Genomic DNA, 13347 nt, shown 5'->3' on the forward strand with positions numbered 1-13347 from the left:
TGCTTAGAACTGGTTCTCCATCTGAGTTCTTGATATTCATACAAGTGGTTCTCTTTTCTCTAAAGGTCTTTTTAATTTTCCTGCAAACAGTATCTGTCTTACCCCTAGTGATATACGCCTCTACATTCTTACATTTGTCCTCTAGCCATCCCCGCTTAGCCATTTTGCACTTCCAGTTAATCTCATTTTTGAGACATTTGTATTCCTTTTTGCCTGCTTTATTTACTGAATTTTTGTATTTTCTCCTTCATCAATTAAATTCATTATCTCCTCTGTTACCCAAGGATTTCTATTAGCCCTCGTCTTTTTACCTACATGATCCTCTGCTGCCTTTACTATTTCATCTTTCAAAGCTACCCATTCTTCTTCTACTGTATTTATTTCCCCCGTTCTTGTCAATCACTCCCTAATGCTCTCCCTGAAACTATCTACAATCTCTGGTTCTGTCAGTTTATCCAGATCAAGTCTAATTAAATTCCCACCTTTTCGCAGTTTCTTCAGTTTTAATCTAGAGTTCATAACCAACATATTTTGAAAAGAGTACACATATTCCCCTGGAAATGTCTTTCAATTTAAAATCTGGTTCCTAAATCTCTGTCTTACCATTATATAACCTATCTTATACCTTCCAGTATCTCCAGGCTTCTTCCATGTATATAACCTTCTTTCATGATTCTTGAACCAAGTGTTAGCTACGATTAAGTTATGCTCTGTGCAAAATTCTACCAGGCAGCTTCCTCTTTCATTCCTTACCCCCATTCCGTATTCACCTACTACGTTTCCTTATCTTCCTTTTCCTACCACCAAATACCAGTCACCCATGACTATTAAATTTTCATCTCCCTTCACTATCTGAATAATTTCTTTTATCTCATCATACATTTCATCAATCTCTTCATCTGTGGAGCTAATTGGCATATAAACTTGTGCTACTGTGGTAGGTGTGGGCTTCGTATCTATCTTGGCCACAACAATGCATTCACTAAGCTGTTTTTAGTAGCTTACCCGCATTCCTATTTTTTTATTCACTATTAAATCTACTCCTGCATTACCCATATTTGATTTTGTATTTATAACCCTGTATTCACCCGACAATAAGTCTTGTTCCTCCTGCTACCAAAATTCATGAATTCCCTTTATATCTAACTTCAACCTATCCATTTCCCTTTTTAAATTTTCTAGCCTACATACTCAATTAACGGATCTGACATTCCATGCTCTGATCTGTAGAACACCAGTTTTCTTTCTCCCAATAACAACGTCCTCCTGAGTAGTCCCTGCCCGGAGATCCGAATGGGGGACTATTTTACCTTCGGGATATTTTACCCCCTTGCTTTCAGCTGTTCGCAGTACCAGCACAGGAAGGCCGTTTTAGTTAACGTTATAAGGCCAGACTGTTGTCCCTGCAACTACTGAAAAGGCTGTTGCCCCTCTTCAGGAACCAACAGATACCCCTCCATTGTGGTTGCACCTACGGTATGGCTACCTGTATCGCTGAGGCAAGTAAGTCTCCCCACAAGTGTCAAGGTCTGTAGTTCATGGGGGGGGGGATTCAAATAAATATATAAATAAATAAACAAACAAGAGTTACTTAGTGGCTAGCAAATGGCAATGAAGGAATATTTCACTTTATATAAAAGCCATAACAAACATACAGTCTGCAGTCTAACAGGTTTACATACTATGCATCACGTTTGGAGAATACAAAAAAATGACACAAACACAAGCAAAGAGAGCATGCCTCACCAAAAGAAGTGTGCTAGTATCAAACACAAGCTTTAATTTGAGGAAAAATTTATATGTTTAAACATCTAGAGCATAACATTGAAAGAAGGAACTGTAGAGTTTCAGATGCTGTGTTACAGAATTATGCTGAATATTAAGTGGGCAAGATAGGTCATGTGAGTAGCTTCTATGGTACCAGAAGGAGCCATAAAGAGCAAATACTGAAGTGGAAGAGTGACTGGAACATGCGCAACAAATAACTATGGACACTGGTGCTATGTTAAAATGAAGGGCATGGCAAAAAGAGAGAAATCTGTGGAGAATTGCATCAAACCAGTCAAAAGACTGATGAAAAAGCAAAAGAAGTTACACCAGCAGTATCACTATGCACCTTTAGATGTTCCATGTTTCTTAGACAGTGTCTTTTACAAACATAAGTCTTTGGAGGGATGCCAGACATCTGAAGACGTCTAAGTAGGTTCAGGAAAAATATCCTATGGAACATACAGACCAGCAGGACCATAGCCTGTCAGACCATTCACAGAAGTCAATGATGAAACTTTCAATAAGTAATGTGATATGTTATGTGATATAAAGCAGACTGCATTCTTTGCAACTGCTAGCTGAAATGTGAATGAAGTTTTCATTCTAGAAGATGAAACACATCTAGAAGAATGTCACGTTAGATTACTTCAGATTTGAGTCACATACCCAACATAACATAGACTAGTGAATAAAATGTGAAGAATATTAATGCACCAATTCCCAAAACAATGTGGATCATGGAAATGAGTAAGATAGCCTTTGTACTGATACTTAATTATCAAACAATTGAGGTATATGGATGTCTGTTTCATTCTTTACCTTCATTGTCTTTCAGCCTCTGTTAAATATATGTCTCACACCATCACACACACCCATGTCAAATTAGGCTTGTTGTTGTTGTTGTTGAGGTCTTCAGTCCAAAGACTGCTTTGATGCAACTCTTCATGCTTCTCTATCCTGTGCAAGTCTCTTTATCTCCAATAACTACTGCAACCTACATCCTTCTGAATCTGTTTAGTGTATTCAAGTCTTGGTCTCCCTCTATGATTTTTACCCTCCGCACTTTCCTCCAATACTAAACTGATGATCCCTTGATGCCTCAGAACGTGTCCTACCAATGGATCCTTCTCCTAGTCAAGATGTGCCACAAATTTATCTTCTCCCCAATTATATTCAGTATCTCCTCATTAGTTACATGATCTACCCGTTTAAACTTCCATCATTATTCTGTAGCACCACATTTCAAAAGCTTTCATTTCTTCTTGTCTAAACTGTTTTTCGTCCATGTGCCACTTCCATACATGGCTGCATTCCATACAAATACTTTCAGAAAAGACTTCCTGACACTTACATCTGTTCTCGATGTTAACAAATTTCTCTTCTTCAGAAACGCTTTTTGTTTCCACCGCCATTCTACACTTTATATCTCCTCTACTTCGACCATAATCAATTATTTTGCTACGCAAATAGCAAAACTCGTCTACTACTTTAAGTGTCTCATTTCCTAATCTAATTCCTTCAGCATCATCCGATTTAATTAATTACATTTCACTAACATCATTTTGCTTTTGTTATTTTTCATCTTATATCCTGCTTTCAAGACACTGTCCATTCCGTTCAACCGCTCTTCCGAGTCCTTTGCTGTCTCTGACAGAATTACAATGTCATCGGCAAACCTCAAAGTTTTCATTTCTTCTCCCTGGACTTTAATAACTATGCCAAATTTTTCTTTTGTTTCCTTTATTGCTTGCTCAAAATTAGGCATATTCATGAGAAAGAATCAGAAATGTAATAGAAGACTTGTTGGCACAAGATATAAACCTACACATGACAGAGAAACTGAAGTCTAGATGTGCTTATTTTTAAAATACATTGTTTCGTATTAATGTGGTATTAGACATTCTGTAAAGCAAACAGAAATATCATGCTCAATTGTGTATCACAATTATAACCAAGAAACGAGCTCCTCATCCAGGGCTTGAACGCTTATGGGATATCAACTGTCCAATGCATCATCCTCTGCCTCACAGTGTGATGCAGGTGCAATATGGAGGGGTATGTGGTCAGCACAGTGCACTCCTGGCCATTTTCCTGATTTTCCAGATCATAGAACCACTACTATTCAGTCAAGTAGCTCCTCAATTGGCATCAATAGGCAGAATGCACACCATATCAGCCATCCCAATAAGGAAACTTTTTGGCAGTACCAGGGTCCTGCACATGGCAGCCATCTAAGCACACCTCTCAGCTATGGATGCTACCATGAATTCACAACCTCTTTAGTCACATGAAACCATTAAAATTATTCAAATAGAACATAATTAATTTATACATCATTAAATTTCAATTATCTGAATTTTCTCTACAAGTTTTTCAAGGGTGTTGTGAGTTAAACCTTATTTTGGATAGCATTTTATTTTCTAAATTTTACTTTATTTATTTATTTATTTGGGATTTTGCAGCTAGTAGAAGTAATTCGCTCTCTTAGGCAGCATTGGAAAATGCAACAGCAGCAAGTGAGACACTGTTTCCCATACTGGGTAGGTAACGGGTGAAACATATGGTGCAATAGTGAATCACTAGATTGAGAAGATGTACTTGAGCCATGAGAATGAATCTTCCTTGGTGGTCAATATGCAGGGGAACCACATACATTCATGTGTGAAATTCAGAATTTGTTAAATATTAGCTACCAATGTCCACTTTGGGCATAACAAATACTTGTGGACACTTACATGTCATCATAGCTTTAATACAGCACTACTACTAAACTACTAAAACTGCAGTAAACCAGTTAAAACAGTAAACAAATGTATATTGTTATACTGCCAACAACATATGAATAGCTATGAAGTTTTATGAAGCATGTAAGTGGTTTCATCTGCGCATCGAGCACATCAGTCAGCGACTGGAATGAGTCAGGGTCTGCCCTTCTGTGAGAGTCCGTTTTATCATGCTCTTGAGTTTAATTAATTTTTTTGAGATGAAAAGTTTCAGACTATTTAATTGTGACTGTTTTACAGTGTTCACTAATAAATGCACTCTAACTGGATCCAGGGACATACTGCAAGTGGATTAGCTAACAGCATTTCACTTATAGTGATAGGTTGCCTGGTTACATCTTCTAAGGAATCCAATGTGCTACAAGAAGTGCTTCGAGGGATAACATAAACAAGAGAATTACAGAAAACAAGTAGAAAGAAATCCAACACACACCAATTCACTGAGGTAATAATGGAAAGATTTAACTTGCTCAGCCTCCACTGGGAAGGTATGACCAGTTATATTGTGGATCAACTACAGCACTTTCTACAGACTTGTAGCTAAGCAGAGAAACTTTTACAGAGGTTTGGAACCACAGGGGGTTCTTGCAAAGTTTTACTCAGACAGTTGCTCACAAGAGTTAAAAGTACTCAGCTGAATGATGTTCTTTCACTATAAATTTTGTGTGAAAAACAAAGATTAACCTGATAATCATCACAATATTGCAGAGGAGACATGCGAGCTAAAATCACTTTCTGTTCTGTTTAACTGAATTGGAATTTAACTTGGTTATAGCAGAAAACCAATTTTCTGTTACCCAGAAACAGTCATAATAAGCTAATAAGTAGTTTAGCCACACAACTCACTTTCTGATGTTGTTGTGTTGTTATAGTGATAGTTATCATTGCACAACAAAAAATTGAAACATCATTAATTTGTTATGTTGTTGTTGTGGTCTTCAGTCCTGAGACTGGTTTGATGCAGCTCTCCATGCTACTCTATCCTGTGCAAGCTTCTTCATCTCCCAGTACCTACTGCAGCCTACATCCTTCTGAATCTGCTTAGTGTATTCATCTCTTGGTCTCCCCCTACGATTTTTACCCTCCACCCTGCCCTCCAGTACTAAATTGGTGATCCATTGATGCCTCAGAACATGTCCTACCAACCGATCCCTTCTTCTAGTCAAGTTGTGCCACAAACTCCTCTTCTCCCCAATTCTATTCAATACCTCCTCATTAGCTATGTGACCTACCCATCAAATCTTCAGCATTCTTCTGTAGCATCACATTTTGAAAGCTTCTATTCTCTTCTTGTCTAAACTATTTATCGTCCATGTTTCACTTCCATACATGGCTACACTCCATACAAATACTTTCAGAAACGACTTCCTGACACTTAAATCAATACTCGATGTTAACAAATTTCTCTTCTTCAGAAACGCTTTCCTTGCCATTGCCAGTCTACACTTTATATCCTATCTACTTCGACCATCATCAGCTATTTTGCTCCCCAAGTAGCAAAACTCCTTTACTACTTTAAGTGTCTCATTTTCTAATCTAATTCCCTCAGCATCACCCGACTTAATTCGACTACATTCCATTTTCCTCGTTTTGCTTTTGTTGATGTACATTTTATACCCTCCTTTCAAGACACTGTCCATTCCGTTCAACTGCTCTTCCAAGTCCTTTGCTGTCTCTGACAGAATTACAATGTCATCGGTGAACCTCAAAGTTTTTATTTCTTCTCCATGGATTTTAATACCTACTCTGAATTTTTCTTTTGTTTCCTTTACTGCTTGCTCAATATACAGATTGAATAACGTCAGGGACAGGCTACAACCCTGTCTCACTCCCTTCCCAACCAGTGCTTCCCTTTCATGTCACTCAACTCTTATAACTGCCATCTGCTTTCTGTACAAATTGTAAATAGCCTTTCACTCCCTGTATTTGACCCCTGCCACCTTCAGAATTTGAAAGAGAGTATTCCAGTCAGCATTGTCAGAAGCTTTCTCTAAGTCTACAAATGCTAGAAATGTAGGTTTGCCTTTCCTATATTATTTACGAAGGAAACTGGGGTAATAACTTGTTCACCATAACTGCAAAGTCAATTGCAAACGTTTTGAAAGTATACTGACAAATGTGTACACTGAGCTAAAATTCAGAATTTCTTAAGAATTATGTCTATAGTTTTTCCACTGTATTACTGGAGTTGGCAAGAAAATAACAGTGAAAGCGCTTGTTTACCTTACTGTGATGGAAAAAAAAAATTACAAATGTTAATGGTATTTCTGGTGGGAGAGGAGCATTTACTTACCAGCTGCTGCAACTAGGATAGCTGGAGCTATGCTGCCACAGACACAAATAGAAAAATAAATTATTGAATCTTTGGCTTTCAGACTACTTGGTTTCCCTTTTTCTTTTCTTTCTATTTTGGAAATTCTTGATTCCCTGAAGAAATATAGACATTAAGAAAAAGGACAAGGTGATACATGCAGGAGGACAATGAGACGAAAGTTGCTCCAAGCCTTTGATCAGATGCGTTTTTACATTTTTAAATGAGGGAAAAGCTATGCAAATTTTACAACTGGATCATAACAACATATCCATAGTTACAAAATAAAAATATCAGTAATATCCATGAGTCTCAGCCTAGAACAATATTACATCAGAAACAAAGATAAAGAGTTAAATTATTCAACAGCCTACCTTGTGATTTAAAGGGCAGTGTTATAAAAATACCTTTAAACGTGACATTACATTAGTTTTACTCAATAAAAGAATTCTTGGGGAAAAAAATCATGACAGCTTTTGTGAACTGAATCTGTATAATTTCTACCATTTAAATTGTGCTGTGTGCTACTTGTAATTTATGACTGTAATTTGTAAACTGAAATTTGTCTTTGTTCTCTCTTTCTCTCAATTTCAACTTGTTATATATTCAATACACTATTTAAGTATGTAATGGATCAGACTGGACCAATAAATGATGATGATGACGGTGATTGACAGCTGGATCATTCCACGTCAAAGGGACCAATATTAGAAAGTGTCCCCACTTGACCATCTCCAAATCTAATTAAATTTGGTCTGAAGGTTCTATATGGTCTTCAATGGTGATATACCAAATTTCAGACCAGTATCTTGAGTGATTGAATTCTTAGAGGATTTTAAAGAGAGGTTACTCACCTCCGCACCATGTACAAAGGTGCAAATGTGCCAACTTTGTTAGGCTTTTTTAAAAGTTCTAGCAAACATTTGGTAATTTGCTTTAGTATACATAGACAACTTTTTATGCTGAATCACACCATGGCAAAAATTAGGGATTTAGCCGTACCTAAATATAGGTACAAGCCTCTAAAGTTGCTAAAAAATTTGTCGCACTATTCTGGCCGACCACTGCTACTTTTCATATGAGCCAATCACGCCAAAACTTCAGAGGGCTATTCCTACCTATGATGTCTACATATCAATCAAATTTAATCAGCACTGGATGCCCAGATAAAAAGATATGCATCTGCAAAGTTGGCCAAAATCTTCTACTTGCAAATTTTAGGGTATTTTTGGGGGGCAATGTCTCAACTGTGACTTCTTCAATCCTTTTTTTTTTTTTTTCTTGCTACAGCTGGATAGAGCATCCTTCAAGCTTTCAAAACTATATTGTTTAATTTCTCGATCTTGCATATTGGTGAGTAAGAATACCTATCAAAAGTAGGAAAAATGGATTACTGATTAATGCAAAAATTAATACTATCTGAAGTTGTAAACCAAAAAATGTGTAATTGTAGTGTCTTTTAACAGAATAAGATTTTCCTGTGGTTTAGGGAAAGTAACTATGCTAATAAGAAGTATTTTTACATTATTTTACAGTGTAGAATATAAATATTATAAAACCTCAGAAAGTGCCCTGTAGAATATAAAATCTAGGAGACCATAATGGAATGCTATGTTGCTTTAGAAGGGTTTAACCTTACAATGCATTGTCACCCGGTTTCCATTGGTATTTTAAAGCAGCAATAGTTTTTTACAGCTCTATCCTCACAGCAGTGATATACATTGCTGAATCATCACTTTCAATATGTTTTGATGGTCCAATTTGTACATTTTATGTAAAACAACACTGAATATTGTCTGAAGTCATCACCATTCTATCATGGCAGAAGGGAACTACAATCAATTAAGGAAATGTCACCAATTGACAAGCAGCTTCTTCAGTGTAGGTCTGAGCTTGGTTTTACTGAAGATGCCCAAACTTGTTCAATCCAGAATGCCTTGTTGACAACAAAAATTTCAATTTCTGTAGAATTTCTGCAGCCCATTTGGTAAAGAAAAACATATAACCAAGAAGGCTTGAACACCAGTTAACATTGCAATGTCTGATAGGTTGAAGTTACTGACTAATGAAGTTTTTAAACCTGGTCAGAAAATTTGTACCAACAACCGCAGACATGAAATGCCCAAAAAGAATCATCCCGCCAGGATAAGCAAGAATCACCATCCACTGAAGACATGGATGTTGTTGGTGCTTGCTTTACTGCTAACACTTCATTATCATCACTTGGAGGATCACTACCAAAGCTTCAACAGATCAGTGAAAGGGATTCAATGGGATACATAAAGTGCAAATGTCTGAAAGCCCAAGGCAGGATTACTACGGTAATTGCCACAGTTGCTGGTGTGAGCCAAGTAGTTATTGCTCAGATAAAGGTGGAAGAGTGCCATAAATGTAAAGGTATGGATATCTTAACTGAACAACTTAAGATTAAACTTCTGACTTCAAGCAGTAGCAGTAAAGTTCAAATTTTGACCCTGGTCCCAAATACCTGCACTACTGAAAAAATGGCTAAAGAATTTGCTGTTTCAACTAAGATGGTGAAAAAGGCTAGGAATCTAAAGATGCAAGATGGGATTTTGGCAACATCTGCACACCAATAAGGGGAAAAAACTCATACATGAAATAAAACAAAATTTCCTCACTTTCTTTGAAGATGATGAGTTTTCTCATTTATGGATTCTGTTGCAGCAAGAATAAATAGAGAAAGATTCACAAGGATAAACACCTACTGCTTTGTAGCCTTAAAGAAATGTTCATTGCTTATTGTAAGCAATATGGAAATGAACTAAGCTTCTCAAAATTTTGTGATCTCAGGCCGAAATGGTGTATTACAGCTGGTGCTTCTGGATCACATTCAGTATGTATATGTGCAATTCACCAAAGTGTCAAATTAATGTTGGTTTCAGCAACATCCACTCAAGATAACTATAAGGAATTAATGAAAAAAACTGTATGCAATTTGGAATCAAAAAATTGTATGCTCCAACATTGTGAGGAATGTCCAGGAAAAATGTGACTAGAGGCTTTTCTTGGAGAGACTATGACCATGAAGAAACAATGGAATACAAGCAATGGGTCCATGCTGGCAGAGATACATTGAAGACTTGCCAGAGAACTGTTGAAGATTTCATGGAGGCATTGATTTTTAAAATTACCAGTTTACGAAGGCATCACTTTGTGTCAGAACACCAAAATTTATATCTTATGCAGCTAAAAAGAAATCTAGAAGAAAATGAATTAATTATATTAACAGAGTTTCCTGAGAATTATTCATTTGCCATTCAGGATACTGTGCAAGGATTCCATTAGGAGAATAGTCAGGCCACATTTCATCCACATCATGTGTATTTCAATGGCAAAGAATGTCAGAGTATAAGCATTCATATGATCAGCGACTGTTCTGTCATAATACCAAATCGCTGTCCATGACTTTCAAATAAAGTTCATAGCATATTAAAAAGACAAAGACTGAAAACATTAAGAATATTTATTACTTTAGTGTTGATTCAGCTGCTCAATATAAGAACTTCAAAAGTTTCATCAATTTATGCCTGCATGAAAAGGATCTTGGCATCACTGCCAAATGGAATTTTTTTGGAACAAGCCACGGTAAATTGCCTTGTGATGACACTGGGGGAACAGCAAAAGGACTTGCGGCCTGTGCTAGTCTACAGAGGGCCTCAGATAACAGAATATTGACTCCATATGATTTATTCAAATTCTGTGACAATAGTATTCCAGGTGTAAAGCTTTTTATGTACAAAAAGAAGAAATTAAAAAATTCCACCCAGATCAAGAAACAAGTTTTACCATGGGACAAACAGTATCTGGAACAAGAGAAAAACAATTAATTGTAATCAGCTCAGAGTAAGCAGAATTTCCAATGATGCTACAGCATTCATAGTTGATGCCTTCAAAGCAGATGAAGAAATTCCAGCAGTCTCAATTCCAAGTTTATAACCAGGACAGTATGTTACTTGTATGTATGGCAATTTTTGGTGGATTGGACACGTGTGAAGTTTCACATGAACAGCAAGACATCCTTATCAGCTTTATGCACCCACACGGTCATGCACGTTCCTTCCACTAGCTGTCTACTAAAGATACCTGCTGAATTCCTGAGCAACATATCTTCATGACTTCAGAAGCCCCATCATCATCATCATCATCAGCATCAGCAGCAGCAGCAGCATAACCAAGAAGACAATTCAGTTATCCACAATCTGTCATTGACAAAATTGTAGAAGGGCTTAAACAAAAATGGAACTGACTCTCCAGTATTTTTGTTCTGCAAATTGCTGTGTTTTGTACTATACTTGTTTTTACTTCATGTGCTAAATTAATATTTGAAACTGACTTATACACCTGAATAAAAATAATTAAATATGGGACTTAATAAGCAAAATATTTGACTTTTCAAGCTTCTCAAAGTGCTAAAATAATAACTTTTGAAACGTTTTCTTACTTGTCAAACTGAAAGATCCAGGAATTAAGCAATATTTCTTTGAAAGCTTAAAGCATGCTTTTTCCAGCTGTAGAAAGAAAAAAGGGATTGAAGAAGACACAATTGAGATATACCCGCCCCCCCCCCCCCCCCACAAAAAAAACACTCAAAAATTTGCAAGTAGAAAATTTTGGCCAACTTTGCAGGTGCATATCTTTCCGTCTGGGCATCCAATGTTAGTTAAATTTGGCTGATATATGGACATAATAGATATGAATAACCCTCTGAAGTTTTGGTGTGATTGGTTACATGAAAAGTAGCAGTGGTCGGTCAGACCATGGCTCTCAGAATGGTTTGACAGATTTTTTAGCCATTTCAGAGGCTTGTATCTATATTTAGGTACAGCAACATTCCTAATTTTTGCCATGGTGTCATTCAGTATAAAAAGCTGTCTGTGTATATTACAGCAAATGACCAGATGTTTGCTAGAACTTTTAAAAAAAACCTAGCAAAGTTGGCACATTTGCACCCTCGTACAAGATGCGGAGGTGAGTAGCCTCCCTTTAAAATCCCCTAAGAATTCAACCACTGAAGATACTGAACTGAAATTTGGTATGTAGCCACCAAAGACCGTATAGAAACTCCACGTCAAATTTCATTAGATTTGGAGAAACTCCAAGCCAAATTTCATTAGATTTGGAGATGGTCGAGTGGGGACCCCTGGTTCCCTTGACATGGAATGACCCAGCCGAGTATGATAAGGAGGATGTCAGTTTGGCATTTTCACACAAGCAACAGCTGTGCAGTTCCGTAATGCTCACCAGATAATTCATTTTGCAGCGTCTTTAATAGGCTTACCTCTTTCCTAAGCAATTTCTCAGTTAGCTTCTTGCATTTCATAAAAGAAACTAACTGAACAGAGAAACAAAGAAAATGATAGCAAATCACAACACAATAATTATGCTACAGACCACAACTGTTATGTCCAGCTGACTGGTGACTGGCAGCCAGGATAGCAAAACAATATGAAAACTGTGCTCAGGGCAGAATGTTAAACCAAACTCAAGATCTGACTAGTTGTTGCTATGGCAGGTGACCTGTGCATTAATAGTTGTCAGCTACTTTGTTATTCTGATCCAGATATGCAAACATTCAGCATGGGCAATTTAGGTGTTGTTACCTATTTGTCAGACATGGATGAACTACTGAATTAATAAATTAAGGATAGTAGCTTTAATAACTTGTATCACACGAGAAAGTTGTTTTCAATGAAATTATGGGATGTTAGATTGGACACCAAACCTCAAATTTTTGTTCAGCAAGTACAGCAGCCACTATATGGACGAACTGTAAAGATACGCTTAAATGCAACACTACTATTAGGTTGTCAAGCTATAGAATGAACAGTCAAAACAAGAGAAAATCATGTTTACGATGCTGCCTCATGTGAAACAATGGAGTTATCACTTTTCCTTTGCATCAAAACTGTTTCTTGATAATTGAGAGAAAAAGTTTTGGAACCTTCACTTTAGTAGTTTTCCATGGAAATGAGTGGCACCCACAAATTTAGGAATACTAGCAGTTTAAGTGTTCTCAACCTTCTTCCCAAGTAAGCACTCCCACCAAGTTTCTCTATTTCTGTAAACAACTTCGAAACTGTAAAACTACTGTAGCTATTACTATATCACATCTTATTGAGCCCCGCCCCCCTCTACTCAGAAACAGACGTGGTTAGTCCAAATTCTTCAGCTCCGAAATCATTAAATGCGAAGCACAGAACATAAAATATACACAGCAGAAGAAGCAGTTGCAAACTGTTTCAAATCACTATAACGTTTTAATTTTACCATCTGCTGCTGGAGGCCGACATGTGAGGTATCGGTCATAGAATTTACTGCCCTCCACCGGCCGCTCACAATTTGCTGCACCGTTGTAGTGAATCATCGCATAATCATCACAGTTCGTTACTCCGTCACCGTTGCAGTCCTGTAATATTTATAAACAAACACCTTACACTATACGTATCCTTACACTTTACA

At 37.0% G+C, this 13347-nt stretch overlaps 1 protein-coding gene across 1 annotated transcript in view; it reads right to left on the reverse strand.

The window, feature by feature from the left end:
• Nucleotides 1-13347, reverse strand: part of LOC124776809 — a 187197-nt gene that overhangs the window by 5858 nt on the left and 167992 nt on the right. The window contains exon 4 of the mRNA XM_047251958.1: nucleotides 13156-13294. Coding sequence (XP_047107914.1) covers nucleotides 13156-13294 — 139 coding nt within the window. The remainder of the gene's footprint in view (nucleotides 1-13155; nucleotides 13295-13347) is intronic.

Source organism: Schistocerca piceifrons, chromosome 2, assembly GCF_021461385.2.
Source record: "Schistocerca piceifrons isolate TAMUIC-IGC-003096 chromosome 2, iqSchPice1.1, whole genome shotgun sequence".
NCBI classification, from domain to species: Eukaryota; Metazoa; Arthropoda; class Insecta; order Orthoptera; family Acrididae; genus Schistocerca; species Schistocerca piceifrons.